The sequence below is a fragment of the Cimex lectularius genome, unplaced genomic scaffold (genome assembly GCF_000648675.2).
Source record: "Cimex lectularius strain Harlan isolate CLEC.00 unplaced genomic scaffold, Clec_2.1 scaffold80, whole genome shotgun sequence".
Lineage (NCBI taxonomy): Eukaryota > Metazoa > Arthropoda > Insecta > Hemiptera > Cimicidae > Cimex > Cimex lectularius.
The window spans coordinates 75,714-98,003 of record NW_019392709.1 but is presented as its reverse complement, the minus strand read 5'-3'; the positions used below and the strand labels follow the sequence as shown (position 1 = coordinate 98,003).

The 22,290-nt window shown below is 32.0% G+C and overlaps 2 protein-coding genes and 1 long non-coding RNA gene across 4 annotated transcripts in view; 2 read left to right on the top strand and 1 right to left on the bottom strand.

The window, feature by feature from the left end:
- The first annotated feature begins 6,793 nt into the window (after positions 1 to 6,793).
- Positions 6,794 to 18,009, top strand: LOC106663877. Of its 2 annotated transcripts, XM_014389098.2 has the most exons (23): positions 6,794 to 6,871; positions 10,118 to 10,309; positions 10,374 to 10,802; positions 10,872 to 11,064; positions 11,129 to 11,451; positions 11,516 to 11,672; positions 11,757 to 11,884; positions 11,942 to 12,052; positions 12,127 to 12,296; positions 12,353 to 12,446; positions 12,537 to 12,611; positions 12,671 to 12,814; positions 12,867 to 12,995; positions 13,058 to 13,180; positions 13,827 to 14,068; positions 14,130 to 14,242; positions 14,328 to 14,459; positions 14,529 to 14,646; positions 14,714 to 14,859; positions 16,459 to 16,571; positions 16,644 to 16,802; positions 16,871 to 17,037; positions 17,788 to 18,009. In XM_014389098.2, the coding sequence occupies exons 2-22, from the start codon at positions 10,151 to 10,153 to the stop codon at positions 17,006 to 17,008; spliced, it is 3,396 nt and encodes a 1,131-aa protein (XP_014244584.1). In that variant the 5' UTR covers positions 6,794 to 6,871; positions 10,118 to 10,150; the 3' UTR covers positions 17,009 to 17,037; positions 17,788 to 18,009. The 2 variants fall into 2 exon arrangements, with proteins under 2 accessions (XP_014244584.1, XP_014244576.1); XM_014389090.1 differs by lacking the exon at positions 6,794 to 6,871 and having other exon boundaries at positions 10,049 to 10,309.
- The window catches only part of LOC106663888 (ABC transporter G family member 23-like), a 20,091-nt gene continuing 14,965 nt past the window's right edge, over positions 17,165 to 22,290 (bottom strand). The window contains exons 2-14 of the mRNA XM_014389111.2: positions 20,635 to 20,767; positions 19,946 to 20,100; positions 19,739 to 19,846; positions 19,473 to 19,566; positions 19,287 to 19,415; positions 19,095 to 19,222; positions 18,816 to 19,032; positions 18,553 to 18,730; positions 18,373 to 18,488; positions 18,204 to 18,274; positions 18,055 to 18,143; positions 17,803 to 17,979; positions 17,165 to 17,743 (exon numbers count right to left, since the gene is read on the bottom strand). Of these exons, the coding sequence (XP_014244597.1) occupies positions 17,427 to 17,743; positions 17,803 to 17,979; positions 18,055 to 18,143; positions 18,204 to 18,274; positions 18,373 to 18,488; positions 18,553 to 18,730; positions 18,816 to 19,032; positions 19,095 to 19,222; positions 19,287 to 19,415; positions 19,473 to 19,566; positions 19,739 to 19,846; positions 19,946 to 20,100; positions 20,635 to 20,767 (1,912 nt within the window). The 3' untranslated portion in view covers positions 17,165 to 17,426. The remainder of the gene's footprint in view (positions 17,744 to 17,802; positions 17,980 to 18,054; positions 18,144 to 18,203; positions 18,275 to 18,372; positions 18,489 to 18,552; positions 18,731 to 18,815; positions 19,033 to 19,094; positions 19,223 to 19,286; positions 19,416 to 19,472; positions 19,567 to 19,738; positions 19,847 to 19,945; positions 20,101 to 20,634; positions 20,768 to 22,290) is intronic.
- The window catches only part of LOC106663894, a 29,808-nt gene continuing 28,225 nt past the window's right edge, over positions 20,708 to 22,290 (top strand). The window contains exons 1-2 of the long non-coding RNA XR_001340107.2: positions 20,708 to 20,787; positions 21,753 to 21,839. This is a non-coding gene — a long non-coding RNA (uncharacterized LOC106663894). The remainder of the gene's footprint in view (positions 20,788 to 21,752; positions 21,840 to 22,290) is intronic.

The window sequence follows — 22,290 nt, the reverse complement described above, 5'->3', positions numbered from 1 at the left end:
ATCTATCAACCCTGTTTGGCCTATTCTTAGAAACGTGAGTACGACACCTCTTCCCCTATTCAGATCATCCTAGGGCCCCCTCCTCAGCTAATTGATGCTCTATTTCTTATTTAATCATCTTTTAACACATTTTCAGAGTCGAGGGACTGGATTGTAAGGCCAATTCTGAAAATTAGGACCCTGTTTTTCTTCCATTAATTCTAAATTTTACTCTGTACTTTGTGATTTTAAATTTTTATGCCTTACATATGAAATAGAGTATCTGTCTGTCAACCTCCGATGGCCTATTCTTAGTCGAGTGGGAATATTCACTCTTCGCCTATTTATATCCTCCAAGGGTTATCTGACAACTGAGCTCTTGATACATGTGTGCTTCTGTGCCATTTAGCCCACCAATTTCAATTTAATAATTTTTTAACACAGCGACTGAGGGCCAGATCGTGATGGTCAGTTCTGAAAATTGGGATGGCCCTGCCTTAGCCAGTGAGTAAACACAGTATTAATAAATCAATCAATAAATTAGAACAGCCATAACTAATTTTTTTAAATTATAAAAAATAAAATTAGTGTAGTAATTATGTTTAGCAGTCATAATTGACTGTTATGACCCATGACTTTCGGCTCAACACACCACTACTCCAACCATTTGAGCTATTGTGACTTTGTGAGTCAATAACTCAAGTGGTTAGGTAGCGGTGTATTGAGCCAAAGGACAAAGGATTCCTACAAAATGTGGAACTGCAGTAATTGTGAACACCTGTTATATCGTACCTATTCTGGTGATCAATGAAACACTATCAGTAGTATTTCTACCAGATTTTTTTTTTTTTTTGCTTTGTCAGCTAAGCACTCACCATGCCAACCTTGAAATGTGATGTTGGATGCATGATTATAAAAATTCCAAGACTATTGCAATATGTGGTGAGTAGTGACCATTAGTCAATAATTATTCAGAAATCGTGAGATGCAGTCTGGTGTGATGTACGTTTCAGAAAAACATTTTCTTTATCGTACCAATGTTTCAATCTTTATTGAGATCATCTTCAGGGCTCAAAGTTCAAGTTCAGTGCCAAGACTTCTGATGGCAGGTGGCACAATAAAGAAAATATTTTTCTGAAACCTACATCACTCCAGACCGCATCTCACAATTTCTGAATAACTATTGCAATATTTACTTATCTTACAATTTAATTGATTTATAAACTTTTACATGTGCAGTTTGAATTATTCAATTTAGAATAATTAATTGATGACTAAAAGCACTCTTGATTTTCTAGTTATCTTAAATATAACTATCTAGTTATCTTAAATATAACTAAATGAGGTCTGAGTATTCGTTCGTTTGATGTGGATAGAATGTCATCTTACTTCTTAAATAATAATACAACAATAAAATCTAATGATTATTTAGAGATAGTGAGATGCAGTCTGGTGTGATGTAGGTTTAGAAAAACTTTTTTTAATAGAAATGATGAATGATGGAGTGAGTGCGGTGTTCAATCCTTTTTAAAAAGATAGTTCCTACTCACAGTAAGTAAAAAACATTTATCGTGCAGAGCGCATCGTACGATCTCTAATTGATCATTAATTAACGGTCACTAAATACCACACAAATAAAATCTAATCATTTTTTTTTTAATAAATAAAGAGAAAAGACAATTATTGAGGGTTTAAATGAAATTTTAACATCTTAACCGTTTGAGCCGACTGGAAGAGGCAGTAGCTGAAAAGCTTTTGATCCATAATCCAAAATAAATCAATATCCGTATTATATAATAATTGAAAACTGGTCAATTGACTATTTGCAATGGAATTCGTTTAAAAAAAGAAAGACCTAGACTTTTTAAACTAATAAATGTCAAAAATGATAAATACCTTTTTCGAGGTTGAAAGTGTGATGTCGAACCGGTGGCCGCCACGAGGCAAAGAGGGCGATTGGCGGGAATATTACTTCCCAGTCCCTTCACCAACTGACAATTAATCATATAATTTTCTCACAAATTAATTTAAATATTGAAAAAAAATTTAAAATAACAACAACCGAATATTGTAACTAATTTTTTTTAAATTAAGCCCGATTTAAAAAAAAAAATTAATCATACTTTAGTACTTTTAGAAGATACTTGTTCAAGCTGGCAGTGATCGGATAGGCCGATGATTCTCCGTTTAGAATTTGAATAATTATTTGAGTTTAAAAATAAATAATTAATTCTTAACTATTCCGTAAGTTTCTGTGCTATTATTTTTAGAAAGTATTTTAAAGAATGTAATATTTTTTATTTACTTGGAGGTGTTCTTGAATCATGGGCCGTTTCCCGCCATTTCCATGGCGATTCAGGCAACAACTGACGGTCCAGACTCGACTTTTTTTACGGTGGGCTTTTATTTCGGAATATTATGATTATTTTCATTATTAAAATCTGCTTTTTCGTTGGAATCAAAGAAAAATCGTTAATGAAATAATTTATCAATCATCGCCAGTTTTAAATATTGATTTGTTGGATGTATTATTGCAAGTCGGTTCAACCTCTCCGGATCGCCTGGTGACTTAGATAAAATTTCATTTTCGATTACCGACAAATCCAATATTTTTTCAAGAGGAGCAAGTCGGTTTTATGATTATCAATAAATAATGAGATTATTTCAATTAATTATACTTTTTATAGACCAATGGTCATTAGTTCGAATCTCGCTCGCAACACTAAAAACATTCAATTAATTAGCGTTTTATCTAAGGCCTTGGTGAGATGGAAAAGTTAGTGTTACGTGTGGGTTTCGAACCCGCATCCTTCGGCTCAATACGCCGCTGCTTTAACCTCTTGAGCTATTGACAAATAACACGTTTTATCTAAGGCCTTGGTTGAGATGAAAAAGTTAGTGTCGTGAGCAAGTTAGGTTAGAACACAACCTTCAGGTCAATATGAGTGCTGCTCTAACCACTTGAAATATCTACTCACGAAGTCACAATAGCTCAAGTGGTTAGAGCAGTGGTGTATTAAGCTGAAGGGTATGGATCATAACGGTCAATTATGACTGCTAAACATATATGGATTAAAAAATAAAATTAGTGTTTGTCAGTTCTAATTGATTGATCAATTTATTAATGCTGGGTTTACTCACCAGTTAAGGCAGGGACATTTTCAAATAAATTGCGCATCATATGCTGTTGCACAATAATTTGCCAATGAATGGCAGTGTTTGATGCATTGCACAAATGATTGACTAGTTTCAAAAATGTCTCAAATCTTTTGTACAGTTTGGGTCGTGAAGGTGCATGTTGTGCATTATTTTCCATTATTGACTGGCGTTCTTGATAGATGCTCTTAATTGTGTCTCTTGTTTATACATATGTGGAAATACCATTTACCAAAGTTCTACGCAAATATTAGAATCCATCCTCAAATAATTTTTGTAATCAAGAGGGAATTATAATCTTATTATCTAATCTTAATAATTGATGCAATAGCTATTGGGGACATGGTGGTCATACAATTCCCAAAGTTTCAACAAAAATTTACTGAAATATAGGGGTGATGCATGCAACATTGTGTGCCACTTTGTTGAACATTTGATAATGTAAGGGCACCTTCAGATATTTACGATTACGATATGTAGATATATAAGATTAGTATCTCTGATCTAGTAGCAATAATCTAATACATCGAGACACAAACTTGTAACTAACAACTCCACCAGTTCGTGAAAATTTAAAAGCCGTTTAAAACATCAACTTTACTTTAAGTATTTCAGGTTGGTTCACATGTTTTAAAAAGTTTTTTTTACATTTTGGGTACAATTTCTGGAGCGATCGGTATCTGAGTCCTAGTAGCAATAGTCGAATACATTATTACTCCAACTCCCCGGGTAGGTGAACATCCAAAAACTGGTGAAAACACATACTTTTTCGAACTTTTTACGAATTTCTTGATTTTTATATAGTTTTTGTTCATTTTTGCAACACATAATTATTTTATAAATTATACCTAAGATCTTGGTAGAGATGAAAAAGTTAGTGATATGAGAGGGATTTCAAGTCTCTAACCACTTGAGCTTTCGTGACTTCGTGAGTCAGTAGCTCAAGTGGTTAGGTAGCGGCGTATTGAGCCGAAAGTCGTGGGTCATAACAGTCAATAATGAATGCTAAACATATATGGATTTAAAAAAAAAATTAGTTATGGCTGTTCTAATTTATTTATTGATTGATTTATTAATACTGTGTGTACTCACTGGCTAAGGCAGGGCCATCCCAATTTTCAGAACTGACCATCACGTTCTGGCCCTCCATTGATGTATTAAAAACATTATTAAATTGAAATTGGTGGGCTAAATGGCACAGAAGCACACATGTATGAAGAACTCAGTTGTCAGATATAAATAGGCAAAGAGTGAATATTCTCACTCAACTAAGAATAGGTCATCGGAGGTTGACAGACAGATACTCTATTTCATATGGAAGGCATACAAATTTAGAAATCACAAAGTACAGAGTAAAATTTAGAAGTAATGGAAGAAAACCAGGGTCCTTATTTTCAAAATTAACCTTACAATCCAGTCCCTAGATTCCGAAAATGTGTTAAAAGATGATTAAATTGAAATAGAGCATCGATTAGTTGGGGAGGGGGCCCTAGGATGATCTGAATAGGTGAAGAGGTATCGTAGTCACGTTTATAAGAATAGGTCAAACAGGGATGACATATTCTCTGCTATGTCCTGCATGAAAAGTTTACCCCAGATCTTCCCTTCCCCAATTTCACTAGAGCTTATCTTTTAAATAGTTTGATTTAAAAAAATTCTCGGTTTTCTTGAGTGAATGTAACCTCACCTGCAGGATTCCTGTCTTGGAAAAACTAATGAAGATGACACTTTGCCTATTGTTTTATCAAACTTTCCATAGGAATAAACATAAACAAATTATTACAGACTGTTGGTTTATAAACACAGCAGATATATTGACAAATCACAAAACAATCAGAGTCCTAGTTGCTTATTGAAGATGTTTGAAACATATTTAAAAAGGTGGGACAGAATTTATTACATGATAGATTATTCTAATATAGACAATATTTACAATTATTTCAATGATTATTAACAAAAGCAATTCTAAATGGAGCTTTCAAGCACTTTGCTCTTTCCAATAAAATCGTCATCAGAACTGATATACATTGACCAATAAATCCATGATGTTATTGAACGGTGGGCATCCTTTCAGTATCTGAAATTCAAGAAGCAAAGTAAGTCAGGGTATTACAAGGATATTTGATACTTTTTCTACTCATACCTGATAATTTATGGTGGAATTACAAGATTTAAAAAAACTTTAACACTTGTGTTGAATATCCTTTTAAAAAGGACAAGAGGTTGTAGTACCAGTGAATAGTTAACTTTATTCCTCTGCAATTTATGTTAATGATACCAAATTTGAACCTAAAATACAATAGCTTTTAAAGGCGCAGTATAATATGCACCCCAACTATACTTGTATCAACATTTTCAATTTGAACAAATTATTTCAATGATTATTAACAAAAACAATTATAAATGGAGCTGTTTATTTCAATCACTTCGCTCTTTTCACTAAAAACCGATTTTTGCACCTACAACAAAAGAATTTGACAATATAAAGTCAAAGTTTTTTTCTTTAATTTTGAAATAAGTTCTTTTTATAATAATAACATGTACTATGGCAAAGTGGATAATGTATCATTCTGACAGTAAAGTAAGTAAAAATGTACATTTTATTGGTTGACCAAAAGTTGATTCCTGTTGAAAGTTCAAACAAAACTTACATAAGATTTTGTAAAATTATTTATATGGAGATTCAGATTCTAGTTAGCGTTAGTACAAGAAATCATATTCTGCCCTTTTTGTATGTTATAGTCATTATTTAATACAATTTTTCTGTAATCTGATTGTCATTGTACATTATATTTCATTTATTGTAAGTTTTATACATTTCTTGTGTTTTTCTTTTCTAGGTGGTGTTGTGCCGTTTTTGTATGTTTTTCCTACATTTTCACGAAGTGCTATTTAAACAGTGCGTTAAGTTATTCCGTGAGAGTTGAACACTGTGTAGTTAGCTGGTTCATTGTAGCTGTTTCAAGGAAAGGATTGTTGCCTTCAAAGGGTAAATTTCATTTATATAACATCTATTTATGTAAGTTGTCTACTATTCTCTCGTTTCTTAATTTTTTTCTTTCTCCAGGAGGGATTTACAAATGGTAAATCAACTCTCTCTGCTGGCAGTCAGGTTAGTGAGCATGTTAGAATTAATATTTTATTATTGCCCCAGCAGCCAATATAATCCTCTNCACCGTCTAAGTCTCCCGCCCTCACTCCACCAAGTGTTAGGTGTGGCGGAGTTATGTGTATCTTGTTCTTTTATAAGGTATATTGAATTTAATTCTTCCTAAATATATATATATAATTTGAATATATATGTATATAAATAGCATAGATATAAATATAACATACATAAACATAAATATATGTATGTATTTATGTATAGGATATAGAATGCAATGAATTATTAAATAGATTCAACTGAACGTTATTAGCTCATTGCGTCTTTTTATTAAGTCGTTCTAGATTCATGATCACGATGATTAAAATTAAAAACTAAATACGCAATGACATCCTTTATTACATAGTGTTTACAAAATGTTAAATAAAAATGGTTATCAAACAGGACAAACGCTACACTGAAGTGACTAACTTTTCTTAGGGATGGTCTTTTTTATTTTTCGTTTTACACACTTCCTGCAAAGAGCGCTTAGCGTCAGTGTTTCCACTCTATGCATCGGAGAGTTGACCATGTAATTTGTTTTGCTAATAGGAGCATAAAACAACTTTGTGTATCTTGTTCTTTTATAAGGTATATTGAATTTAATTCTTCCTAAAAGTTCCGTACAACATAAGTTATTTACCAATGTGAAACAAACTGTAACGTTGCCAACTTTTCAATGCTTTTATGAAGTACATATGTTCATCAACAACTTAAGTGGGGGCCTTTGAGGTTATTCCCAATTTTTAACACCTCTGTCTGCTTTCTTGTTGAAGATATTTGATACAAGGAATTTTTTAAAAATATTAATTCAATCTTTGTAAATTTCAATTATGAATTAATTATAATATTATTAATTTGTTGAGTTAGTGAGGAGTGGTCAAGAATGGGGAAGTTTACAAAAACACCTTTTCTCATTTTTTTGCCGATATTTCAACCTTTATTCGGGTCATCTTCAGAGCCTGGGTGAATTAAAAAACGTATGTTGATTGGAAAAAATACAGATGTGAATAAATAATAGCACCACACTTTATGTTAGTATGAAATACTTGGTTTCAAAGTTTGTATTTACACCTGTATTGTATTTCTGCAATCAACATACATTTTTAATTCACCCAGGCTCTGAAGATGACCGAAATAAAGGTTGAAACATCAGCAAAAAAATGAAAAAAGGTGTTTTTGTAAACTTCCCCATTCTTGACTGCTACTCATGAATCCAAGAAATTATTAAACAACCGGCCACTAAGAAAACACATGGATTATTATTGTAAATCCTTTACATGCTAAAAATTTACATGAGAAAAAACATTACGGCAATAGTACAGGGGCATCAGTGGCCGCAATGGTTTAGGCTTTGACACGGCGCTCATGACTGTAAGGTAAAGGTCCTGGGTTTGAATCCAGCGGCCATGCATTCGAACCCGACATACTTACCAATTTTCAAAAACTCCAGCACCCTGAGGGTTTATATGACCTCTGTTGTTGTGAACCCTCATTAAAAAAAAAATTAAAAAACCTAAAGTCATTATAAGAAACAGATTCCAAATTTAGGCCAAGCTTGAACCTGAAAAATCTGTTTTGCACACTTTCTATTCTCTGAACATATTTTATATAATAAGGTGACAAACTGCTGAGTTATACACCAGAATAGGCCTTATTAAAAATAAGTAATAAGTAAACTTTTATAATATGAAAATTCATACATCCTACTGTATTTCTCTTTAAGAAACCAAGCAATTTTAAACATTTATTTAGTCGTCTCAATATGTAAAACAAAAGAGAGACTTGAATCAAAAATTATACCAAGATCCTTAATATTATTTAAAGCCAACAATTTAGCATTTTTGTACTTATAACTAATGGGATTTGATTTTCTATGATAACACAATTTTACGTTCATCGATATTTAGGGACATGCCATTCATATCACTCCAATTGGCTAGATTTGAGAACCCTTGCTGAAGCACACAGTCCTCTAAAGAATTTACAGTCGTCTACAAAAAGCCTGAACTCACACAATTCAGAATATTTGGCAACATTTTGTATAAAAATATTGAACATAATGGCGACAAATGTCCTGACTGATTCCCTGGTTTCTACCACTTAGATAGACCCTAAGCCATTTTAGTAATTTACCAGGTACACCTATAGCTTCAAACTTACTGCACAAAATATTATGATTTACGTGATCAAACTCTTTACTGAAGTCAGTATATAAACAATCAGCACAGCCATAAATGCGTCAAAAAATACACAGATAGACAGCAAGTTAGTGAGTTTCATAAAACCATGTTGATTTTCATCAATACATATTTAAAGAAAGGTGTTTAAATATAATTATTTAAAATAATTTAGGTATGTCAAATTCTTTGCTATATCAAAAATCCTGACACTTTTTTTTATATTCTTTAAATAAGTGTTGGCCACTAGTCAAAAATGTTTCAATTTTATAATTTTGTAATCTTAGCATGAAATTCTATCTTACTAAAAATTGAAAAAATAAAAATCAGCTCTTAAGAATCATTAGCTCATACAGTTATGAACAGATGGGGGCGTCGGTGGCCGCAACGGTTTAGGCGTTGACACAGCGCTCGTCACTGTAAGGTAAAGGTTCCGGGTTCGAATCCAGTGGCCCTGCATTCGAACCCGACATACTTACAAGTGGGTTTTTTTTTCAAAAACACCGGCACCCTGAGGGTATATGAGATCTGCTGTTGCAAACTGTCGTAAGAAAAAAAAGTATGAACTGATATGTAAAACTACTACAAAAGAATTTGTAAGGAGGGCGTCGGTGGTCGCAATGGTTAAAGTGTTGACACGATGCTCGCCACTGTAAGGTAAGGTAAAGAAGGGGAGAAGTAGCAGAGCTGCTGGATAAAATAATCCATCAAGCCAGAGAGACGAAGCCAATCTCTTCATGGAAGAGAATCCATCGTCCGAGCGTGAACAGAGCTTCGAACTGAAGAGAAAATTGTCTGATGTCGAGGGAGGCGATGGAGATGCCGCGGTGGTTAAGAAAGAGTCTGAACTCACTATCACAAAGCCTGCAGCTAAGAAGAAACCGGGCAGCCAGAAAGATAAAAACCTCAAGAAGAAAAAAGAGAGAAACACCCGATCAAAGAAGCAGGAGAAAGCAGGAGGGGATGGAGATGCCCCTCTCTCTCTCACAAGCGGTGAGCCTGAGCCTGAGCCTCGTACTAGGAAACCGGCTGTGAAAAAGAAACCAGAGTCCCAGAAAGAAAAGACAGCGAGCAAGAAAAAAGAAAAGACTCCATCAAAGACACAGGATAAAGTTGAACATAAAAAGACCAGTGAGTAACGCATTCCAGGATATGTTCGTCAATTCTAAATTTAGCCAAGAGCTAATGTTATTTTTTTGTAGAATGCTTGTGTTGAAAAATTTAAAAAAATAAAATAAAATTGACCATATAACTGGGGGTTAACTTTTAGAAAAAATAAAACGAGGTCCTGTATCTAGGGCTAATGCAATGAATCTGTATGGAAAAATGTGCACAAAATGCTGCTCTAAAAAAGTTGAAGGTATTCAAAATAAATTTAGGGGAAAAGCGTGTTCACCTGAGGTGGAATAGGAGAGAATTGTTCTGGGTTAAAAACAGAATAAATAACAAGTTCAAAACAAAATAAAATAAAATTATTATGTAGCTCTTTTAAATTTGACCTGTGCTAGTTCTTCAAAATGGGTCAAATCATGTTCTATGATGTTGGTTTGAACCATGTGGAAACAGCTCACTTTCTTAACCATCTGAAAAAAATAGAATTTGATTTTTTTTTTTTAAATATGAAAAAATATTATATATAATAAACTACTTTCTTTAGGTTTCTATAAGTTCATTTTAATCCGACTTCAACATGGAGATGTTTGGTGAAGTTCAAGGGAAATACATATACCCAAGAGAAATGACAGAATGCAAAGAAGCAGCGGAGGAAATAATGAAAAAAAGACCAATAGTATCTTTTAGAATTTTTCTTAATGATATCGATGAATTTATTCCGCAAGAGTTAGCGAAGGTCTGTTAATTGAACAAAAATGCAACAATATCTAGTGTTTTTATTAATAAATAATTATCTTAAGGTTTTTGTTCTTGAAAAATTTCAAGAAAGAAATATCCCAGCTCATGAAACATCTTCTTCTTCATCCGATGAAGAGGATATTAAATCATCACAACGCTCTTCTCGGAAAAAGTCAATAAAAAGCCAGCGATCGAAAAGTGGTGATTCTAAAGGCACTATGAAAGAAGGCAGTGCAAAAAATAGTGAAAAGAGTGAACCCAGTGAACCAGAGAGCAGCAAGGGGGCAAGTAGTGGTGAAAGAAGAAAAAGTAAAAAGGCAAGCACCAGGAGGGCGAGCAGCAAGAAGGGAAGCATCAGGAAGGCAAGCAGCAGGAGGGCGAGTAGTAAAAAGGGCGCTAGCAGAAGAGCAAGCAGCAGAAGAGCAAGCAGCAGAAGAGCAAGCAGCAGAAGAGCGAGCAGCAGAAGAGCGAGCAGCAAAACCTCTCGAAAAGTTACAAATCTTTTGCTTGTAAAATTAGTATTTTTTCTAAATTTCGATAAAAATATTTTTTCATTTTAGAGGAAAAAAAAGAGTCCTCCGATTGGCCAGAAGCAAGTTGTTTTGACCAAGAGGCAAGTTGGAAAAGTATTCCAGAAGCTATGGCCTATCCATGTTCTTCATAGGCCGAAATGCCATAAGAGATATGATTGGTTGGTCGATTATGCACATCTCGAAGAAAAGAGATTGACTGCACAGCAAATCCTACCGTTCGGTATTAAATAACCTACAACTTCACTGTTATAGTACACAAAATTATCAATTAAATATTTTTCTAGATGTAGAAAAAGCAAAGGCATTAAGAAATAAAGGCTACGTATTTTCTGAAGAGCTGAAAACTTGTCTGAAAAAAAAGTTCTGGTATTATACCAGGTACATGCCACAGCCACCACAAATCACTGCACCTTTGGTCCTAGAAGAAGAGAAATTACCCGAGAAGAAAACTCCTGTTGAACTGATTGTGAATAAAAAAATTCAGGAGTACTTAAATGAACCGATAAAAAATAAACCAATAGAATTCTATCAAAAAGATTTGGCTGTTGTAGAACCATCTTATGAAATTTATGCTTCGATGAGTATCAAAAATAGAAAAAACTTGGAGGTAAGTTTTTAAAAATCTTTTTAAAAATAAAAATACAATTTAGTAGTTACATAATCTATTTTAGAAACTTAAACCAGAAGTGAGAAAAATAATAAAATATCTATGTCCTGACCCAACAAATCCAATGGAATTCAAAGACCACATATACACCTGTACAACATTTATATTTGACATCACCAGGGAAGATGCCGATATAGATGAAGCAAAAGCCGTTCTAGATTGTAAACAATTTTTATACAACGAACCATTCTTAATAATTTAATATTATACGTTCATGATTGCATTACATATAGATTTTTTTTAAGTGCTTACTTCAACATTGTCCACGACGAATCAAGCATACAGAGAGAAAATACAATCTTTCTTTGGTATACACACATACTTTCTAATTTCACCAGTACTTACCTGGGGGGAGAGTAAGGACCTGAAAAAAGTGAGTTCTTATCTGACAAATGCTATTAAATAGGAATCTTTATTTTGATTTTTTCAGCTTGCTGTTGAAAATGTTGTCAGAGAAGAATATTTCCCTAAACGGCTACCACATCCAAGATATAAAAAACACTACGACTTTGAAAATTACGTCCACGATAAATCTTATCAAGTTATAAATTTTTTATTTTAATTTTATCATTTATTTGTTTAATATATGTTTATGATGTATTTTCAATATTTTAGTATAGAGACATCATGAGAATTTTGATCATTGGAGTTGGTTTGGTATACGGACCAGGAGGAGGACATCTTAACAGCTACATTGACCTTGCAAGGGAAAATAAAACTTTTCTGCCAATATTTGGCCCTGGAAAAAACCTTATTAATACATTTCATTCGGCCGAACTTGCAAGGTAAAATTTAATACAAATTAGGTTTTAGATATTCAATTAATATAAATTGTTTTCAGACTGATTTTATATTTGCTGCGCAACTTTCCTTACTTCACACCATACATAGTGGCAGCTGAAAAGAAGCCAGTGACACAAAAGCAAATATTGGAAGTAAAAATAAATTTTATCAATATGTTAATTAATTACTACTAAATTTATTTGTACTATTAAAATGGAATTAAACAATATAATTTACTTTAGGTCATGGGGAAAAGTATTGCGGAAAATTATACAAAAATTGTTCCATTTTGCTTTAATAAAACCTTTGGTATACCGGTTAGTAGCTTGCTTATTGTTTTTTACATATTGTACATAAATGAAAAAAAAAAAATTAGCAAAGTGCGTTGGATATTATGTCAAGCGAATGTTACATCTATCCTTCCTACCTGACGGGTGCCTCTGGGTGGGTTGACAATACTGGCTTTATGCACGAAGGCGGTTGTTCAATGGTTAATTACATCGAGAATGGAAGCGCAAAGGTTGGTCGGTATCTTTTGCCATAATTCAATAAATCCCAGACTCGCTTTTTAGCCGTTGAGGATAGTCATTTTTGGGCCATTTTCACTCGACCAGACGAAAATATCAATGGACTTATCAAAGCATTATCGCATAACGTACATAAATCCTTCGAAAGCTGTCTTTATCCTTTTGAAACTTGTAGTAAGCATTATTGGTTTATTCTAAAATAATCGACAAGATTTCATACAAACATATACTTTTAGATGAGGATGCAGGATATAGTATTGGCTTTAGGTGATACAAGGAAGCCGTTTGAAGATAAATTTCGATACACAATGGGTAAAAACAAAATGAACAGATTTAATGTTCTAAGACTCTTGGCATGGGTAAATACAATAAATTTTATTTTATTTTTAAATTTTTTTACAATTCTATCAAATTCTACTTACTCTTGTTGTTCTGCACATTTAAATAAATTTATAATATAATAATAATTGTTCACGCCAACCCTCTAGAGGATTAAGTTGTTTTATTTAAGTAAAAGTAATCTCTTCCCTTTTAAAAATATATTAAATGAGTTTCGTCCTGCTTTCATTCAATGCACACCCCTTACAATTTAATATAATAAAATATAAATTAATTATTTAAATTTTTCCCTTTTTTTCTTATTCCTTCTTTTCTTTTTTTTCTTTTTTAAATTATACTTTATTTTATTTATTTATTTTTTAATCAACGGCATTGGAAAAAATAATAATCATATTTTATTTTCAAACTTTCATTACATGATATACAAATGAACAGGATTTATTTAATTGTTCACTTTCAGAAAGTTGTTACATTATAATTTTTTTAACAATTACCTTTAAATTGGTAACTGTAGGGATTAGCCAGTTGTATGTTTTTCTCAACACACACTGACAAACACAGCTCAAAAAAATAAAATTATTTACAGTATGAGTGTTCTTTAAAACTCCACTCCCAGACTTATTTATTTGCCTGAATTAATATTAATTGTTTAATTTTATTTTTCAGCAAAGAGAATTCAGAAGGTACCTGCTTAGAAACAAATCTTTATACCCTTTAAGAAGTCAAAGCTACAACTTTAATCTTAAATTGCACGAATACTTGTCCGAGACGCAGACGGGTGAGCCAGAAAAAATGAAAGGGCCCGAAAGTTTGTTGTACGATGCAAAAAGTGTTTTACTGCGATATGAAAAAATTATAAAATCCTCTCCGGGAACGTTGATCCCAGCTAGACTTGAAGTTGTTGCTGAGTAAATAAAATTGAATAAAAGAATTCGAAAGAATTTCATTCTAATGGTTGAGATGTTTCAGAATAGTTCATGAACTTTTGCAACATCCGATTTTAAAATTTACCGGTTACATACTCGACGGTGTTCCTGCTACGGAAGTGGAAGCAGAAATAATTTTTACAAGAACACAAGGACGTAAGGATAAATAAACAGGCCATATTTTTATTATAAATTTTGAATGTAACAAATAAAATCATTATAAATGCATTAATTTCTCCAGTTGGTGGTACTGATGAAAAGCCACCTGAATCAAAAGATAAAGACCTGAAAAAACAAGGAGGAGACAAAGAGAAGCCTGAAAAAGAAAAAGTTATAGAATCAAAATTTGCTGGCCATTATGAACGATTGCCAAGTAAACAAATTTTATTATCTAGAGCTACAGTTCAATTAAAATTTAACAATTTTTTTTAAACATTTTAAGATTATGTGTTCCACACTGCTAAAAAGTCTTCTGCATGCATGAAGGATTGTGTCACAAAACAGGCAAAAAGTTTTCAAAGAGAGTACATGGATAAATTTCAGCACTTGGAATTTTATAAGTAATTTAAATTTTATTATATATTTTACTACCTACTACATATAATTTTCATTAATACTTTCTTTTAGGCATAATATTGTGAAGATAAAGTCTACTTTGGATTTTTTCACTGCCAATACATCAATATTACCGATTACTTTTGATACAAGCAGAGAATCAGTCTCACAAATTCTGAAACATATTTATTTCCTTCTTGGAAAACCAGAAGATTATGGTTTGTTACATATTATTTTTATACGATTTTCTTCCTCTTTATTTTAACCGTTAAATTCTGGAAAAAGGAAATTCAAGAATATTCGTACTGATATTTCATTACTCTCCCTCGAAAGGAACATAGTGGCTGAGTGGTCATTGTCTGTATTGCATTTACCATGCTAGCAGTTCTGGGTTCAAATCCTGGCATAGCCCTTGCAATTTAAAATTGAAATTTTATTTGAAATTAATTTGTAAAAAATATTTTAAAGTGGTTCTGACCCCTCATCCGCAACACCCATGTTAAACCCTCCTGTGTAGCAGGATTTACTTTACTTTTTACTCTTTCCCTCAAAACACTTTACTCCTTTCATTATTGAGTATTGAACTGTAACCTGTGAAAGCTCCTGGATTTGACCCTATTACTCTTTCAGCCCTTTACAAACTATCCATGCTTTAAAAAAAATAAAAATAAAATATAAAAAATAATAATAAAAAAATTTAAAAAATCTCAAAAAGAGAGATCAGCAGGCAGTAACTCTGGATCAGAACTAACTCGATCCCATTCCCAATCGCTTCACAATTTAGACCGTGTTTACTGCCTGAGCATTAACAGTTCATAAACAGCGTTCTTATCGCGTTCTGACCGCTTTTCCATCTTTTAACATTTTTTTTAAACTAAAATGAATTACTATGATTTATTAAATAATTAAAAAATGACTGTAAAAATAATAAAATGAATGTACTTATTCAAACCCGAACATACCGCCCACCAAAAAAGTTTTTTTTCACCATTGTTGTTATTGTTATTGGTTATAATTGGTGTTACAATTGATTTCAATGGTGGATTGACTCTTCTTCAGGAAGTAGGGGGGGCTAATTTTGTAATTGCCTGAATTACCATGCTTTGTTTTGACAGTGACGACGTATGTTATTTCATCTTTGCCTGCATATAGTCTTCCTAACCAATCTTTTCAACAGAACCACCTGTACCACTTCTCTACCAATGCAGTAGAATTTTTCTGTTATTCACCAAATCCGTAAACATAGTAAATTTTCAATCCTGCTACAATACACTTTTTCAATTAATCTCTTTAAACCATTTGGATTCCATCATCCAATTGTCTTAAATGCGTCCTTCCTCAAGTAGGAAGAGTGCATTTTCTGGATGTATAAGAGGTTAAAGTTATGATTAAGGTTGAAAACCATAACATAACACATTGTTCTTGCTTATTGCAAGAAGCAAAGAATATAGAAAAAAAACAATATTTTATTTGGATGTATTGATTTAATTTGATCTATTTATCAAACACATTTTGTCATTTTGCCTGGCCAACCAGGTTTGAGCTAAAATGATCGTAAATGACCAGGCTGCAGATCCATCAGCCAGCAGACCTCAAAAAGAAATCTGATTTAACCTAGACAGATTAACCTAGAAAGAATAGACAGACCAAAATGATTGGAAACTTACAAATTGCATGATTAACTTTTACAAAAAAGCCATCCTTGCAAAACAACTAATACTAATGCTGCCTTTACAGTTTTTATGAAAGGCTAAAATAATATATTAATTTATGTATGTATTGATGTTTATTACTTTTTTTAATTAACAAAAATATAGGGGGCAAATATAATCACCAAGGAATCTTTCATGCACCTACACCAGGGATAGAAGAACCCGCACTTAGAAAATCTAGTAAAGTGGATATCAAAGAAAATAATATACAATTTGAGGTTATTTAAACTTTTTTTTTATAACATATTTTGACAATTTATTTATTTAATTTTATTCATTATTGTTTAAAGGATGACCCATTTTCCAAGGAGGTGTTTTCAGAAATGAAAGAATTGGCTGACAAGTGTCTTCCTTATGGCTATTTCCTCAATAGGTTCCTTTTCAGCAACATAACAGATGCTCTGATACAGACAGCGACTGAAAATCCACATGATCCAATTGATTTTTTTGTAAAATACGAATTATTGTTGTAAGTATGGTAACCGTTATATAATTTTTTTTTTTTTTTTTTTTTCAGAGTGAGCACTTGTTCAAGCACAACATTGGAGGGAAAATGCCCCATCAAAAGATATTACCGCCACTACAAAGATCTAACTTAGACACATATCCGTTTAATATTCCCAAACACGACAAAGAGTATAGCACTCACTTATAAATGAGTGTTACAAAAAAAAATGAATCTAGGTAAGAAATTATTAATACGATTAAATTATAAACATTTATTTTTCTAATTTAGGAAATTAAGTAAGCTATATGCATACTAATACATTTTATAAATAACAAAGTCAATATAAACTAAATCACAAAATAAGTTGACTTATTTATTTAAATTTGAGCAAATATATTTTCGAAAGTTTATTTACACAAAAAAATAAAATTTATGCCAGCAAGTAGTAAACATGGAATGTCTTGCCTTATAAAAGTGTAAAATGAATAATTTAAATTATTTAGTCTATCACAAAATAAATGTACAGATTTTACATACTAACAGTTTGTACTGCTACAGAAATATATTTACAAAAATATGTACAGGTGGGTAATTTTTTTTACAATTCTAAATTTGGCTTGTTTTGTTATTGTGTCCCAAAATTTCCCTTTCGCATTTTTAAAACAATGTGAGCCATGAGACAGAAAATGACAATCCACGAAGAAACGGATACGAATCCTTTAATCACCAAGGGGTGGGTTATAGACCAACCTTTGGCCGTCAAAGCTCTCATTGCTTCAACCGAATACGACACTGGAACAACCCATCTGAACCATTGTAAAATAAAATAAGCCCCTTGTTGTGGCCAAACCAGACCCGATAAAAAGAAGTACGAGAACACACTGCCCAAGCTGGCGAAAGTCGCATGGAGCATTTTATCAAAAGACATCGCCACCAAAAATCCTGCAAAGGAAAATAAATAAATAACAAATAATGTTTTTTTGTAGGATCAAAACACTTGCCAAAAGCTATTCCACTGACTCCTTGCAATAATAAAAGGAATGCTGTTGTAAAAGGGTCTCCTATAAATGGGCTTTCAAAAATGTAATAGAGGACTGTCATAGCAATTGACATTTGAAAAGTAAGAATTATTATCTGAATTACTGTGTGAGATATAAACACTTCAGTCAATGTTATTCCTGCAAATAAAATTTCTCTGTTCATTATCATGCTGCGTTTTTCTCTAACAAGTAATATTAAGTAGTAATGTTTACCAGCGACTAAACTTCTCTCTAAAACGCCTAGTAATTTTTCTTGAACCAATACACCTATTGTATATGACATAGGAAGATAAAATATCAACCTAAAAAAAATGTAATATTTTTACTGCCATAAACACACAGAACAAAAGAACAATTCTTACAAAAGAATAATGGCTGGGCTTGCATAGTGATTTAGATTTGCAATTTTCTCTCCATAAACGGGTTCATAATACTAAAAAGACAAAAATAAGATTACACATCAATTTTGTGGGAAATTATAAGTTAAATATCAAAACATATTATCGAAAAACAAACTATTTTTATTGTCACCTTCATTGGAATACCAATTGAATTTTTAGGCCAGCCGCAATCTCGAAACATTTCTTCCATAAATCTCGTATAGGCGTCGAGTATATTGATTTTCAACATAGTTCCAATGTTTTGATCTAAATATATTTCAAGGTATAATTTAATAGTTGTAAAAACAAATAAATAAAGTACATGACTTACTGGACATGTCTAACCAAACATTGACACTTCCGTGATCGATGGCATAATCCTTCGTCTTCAAATTAAACATTAACCTTTCCAACACACTCTGAGTGTAGTTGGCAGGAATCTCTACGAGTCCCCAAATATAATTTCTTTTAACGGCATATTTGGCAGTATCCAAATCATCGAATGGTACCTAAGAGACAAATATTATTTTTAAAAATCTAATCATTTTTTTTATATTATAATAATTAATTTAATTATTAATTATTTTTACTAACAAGTGTTAGTCCTGAAGAATGAAGTTTTTGTATGAATAAACAGCTCATCGGATATGTAAAATTACACCCCATCCCTGGATTGATTGCACAATCTAAAGCACCATGCGGTGTTTCGCGGTTTATCACGGCAATCCCAAGCCCTTTGGGATTATGACCGATGGCTATGTTAAAAAGTAACGTAATTACCAATGGAAGGCCGAAAAGGAAAGCTAGCATCCTGTACAAACATAAAAAGTTTAAAAAAATATTGATAAAAGATTTAAAAAAATTTCTCCTCACGGTTTATTTCTCCAGATGAAGAACCAGTTTTTTACAATTTCTGCAATAAAACAGTTTTTAGCAAAAAACGTATGTTTCTTCATTGTTTTAAGTTTAGTTCTTGGAGGTAGATTGGTTGGAATTATTTCCTAAAATCGTATAAAAATTAACAGTTTTTGGAGGGAAAAAACATAAGCTTTCAATGAAACCCACCGGCCCCATAAGCTCTTGTTTTTGACTCAATTTTAAAAATGCTTCTTCCATTGTTGAACAGTTATTTTTTGCCATTAAATCAGCTGGCGATTCTTCACATAATAATATTCCTCCCCTCATGAGACCTACCTAAAAATGTCATTTAGTTTATTCCACTTTAATAAAATATATTACGATCGCTATTACCTTGTTGGCCTGTATTGCTTCTTGTATATAATGAGTCGTTATTATTATAGTCTTTTTTTCAATTGTAGTGAGTTTCAATAAATATTGCCAAATGCTAAAATATATATTTGTTTAATATTGTATTCACCAGGTAGGAAAAAAATTATGTAAAACTATCTAAGATTATTAAAGGTACAGGCTGTCATAAACACTGTGTTAATATTAATGATTAATTATATAATTATGGAAATCAAAAACACCTAATCATTAAATTTTTCTGAATTTACCTATCACTAAGCACAGGATCGAGGCCGACTGTCGGCTCATCCAAGATTAATATGTCCGGATTGTGAATTAATGATACGGCCAGAGATACTCTTCTTTGTTGTCCTCCACTGTAAAGTAAAAAACAATACTAGACAATTAAAAACAAACAACTAGAAGCATCTTTTGCTAATGATAAGGACAAACAGCGGAAAAATAATTTTCCACACCTCAATGTCTCGACAATCCTTTTGTCTAAAGGCAATTCAAGGAGTTTTTGCAGATGGTAGCTCCTGTCTTGAATCTCGTCCCATCTCATTCCATAAACTCGACCGTAATAAGCAAACGTTTCTGCTATACTCAACTGCATATAGAGGGCAATATGCTGGAAAAAAATAGACCATTAATGAGAGTATAATTTTTGTTACTATACAGTTTAAGGAGTGTAATAATTTCAATAATTTTCATTAGCATTTCATTTTAAGCATTTCTGATTAAATAACAAAAACATATTTACACCCAAATAAAGTGATAATTTTGAAAAAATAATGTAAAATCAGTTAAGAAAGTAATTTACCTTCTATAATCAAATATAAGAAAATAAATGTGTAAAGGTTAGGTTTTTAAAATCTGTGGATTTTAAAAAACCTGACCACAAATTACAAGAAAAACAACTTTGAGAAAAACCGGGATAAATCTATAATTTAGGTATTTATGTGTTATTATGAGATATTAAAAATAACATTAAGGTCATTTTTTGAACAATTAACCTTACAGTATAAATTAAGTCCACTGCCACATATAAAATACTAAAATTTTACTTGATAATAGTGCAAAAAGTGTAAATTAAATTACTTTTTTATAGCTAAAAAAAATCTGAAACCAGTGTTATAATTGACTAAATGCATAAAGGACTTACTTGTGGCATGTAACCAAGAAGAGATTTGTAGGCTGATGACACTTCTATAGAACCAGAATCCAAATTAATTTTTCCGACGATACAGCTAAGAAGGGTTGTCTTTCCGCAGCCACTCGGACCCAAGAGTGCATATCTGAAATTAATGCATAGATGGTAATGAACTTAAAAAAATATGTATAATACTTATTTGGCTTATATTATTATTTCAATTTTTGATTTAAATCATGTGCCTGATATAAAAACATGTAATGCAGGGTGTTAATCTAAACACACCTGAAGCACGAGGCTGGAAAAATTAATAACACCATAAAGTATGCAAAAACTGGTGCTAAAAAAATGGCTCAAAGCACTGGATGAAATCAACAGTTTGAAGCAAGCTAAAAGAGTAATAAATTTATTAAAAAAGGAAGGCAAAAGAACTCTTTTCTTTTAGCAAACAAAATTTGAGGGAAATTCCTCTATACTACCTCTATACCTCTAACCTCTATACTTGTTCCCTTAACTATTATTTGTAAAAATGGGCAAAGTTGAGAGTTCTCTTGGGAGAAACTGGAGACTTTGGCACATATACTTTGCGAATGTGAGGCTATGATAAGCCAATTTTTATATCAAGGAATGTTGTTGAGGAAAGGAGTTTTTGTGTAAAAAACTCACATTTCACAATGTCTTAACCATAGAGGTTCCACAATAGACCTATAATGGTTGAAAAACTATGAGAAATTTTGAAATCCCAAAGAATACATGTTTAATTTTTAATTTAGACAATTTAAAAATGTAGTAAAAAATTTCAGAAAATTGGTGCTCAGGATAATAGCTTAAAAATTTTAAATATAAACCCCCTATGAAGTTTACAACACTGAAGAATATTTTACATCCTGGATTTTTTTTTTTTAATTGAAATCAGACCAATAGAAAAAAATATAGTTCTTTTAAATACTTAAACGACAATTTGCCTTGCAGATAACTGCAAAATAAGGCTTGAGTGAAATTTAGAAATTCAAATTAAAAGGATAAACAGAAACATTCATTAGAAACTAAATACTTAATTCCCTATTGGCTAACTCTCCTCTTGGATGTTTCGTTTGAGCCCTTGCCAATATGCTCTCTTCTGCTTGCAGGACTGCCCAAGATTTTAGACGCTTCGCCATCACTGCCCAGCTTTATGGGGGTGCTCCGTTTTGAGCCAGCCACACTATTCTACCCCCGTGAGTAAAAAAATCTTTTGTTTTCTTTGGCCATATACATATACCACAATCATGTTAACAATTTTTTATGAAATCTTACTACTCGAATGGTTTGTAATTGAATTTTCAAAAACAATTCTGAACATGTACACAAGTTGACCGAACAAGCAATTTTCTTAGTAGAAAAATGGGGACGTTAAATTTCCAAAATTTCAGAATTAAATTTTGATCAAATGTTTTTTCTGCATTAATGTTACATTTATTTGTATTTTATTAATACAGGAAAAAACATATTAACATAAAACATTGTTTATTTCTATCTTTTCTTCTCGAACGTAAATCCTTTTTAGTAATGTACTTTAATTTATATTTATTCAGAAATCGTGAGAGAAATCGTCTGGTGACCGCATCTCACGATTTCTGAATAATTATCGATTAACGGTCACTAATCACCACACATTTAATTTATATA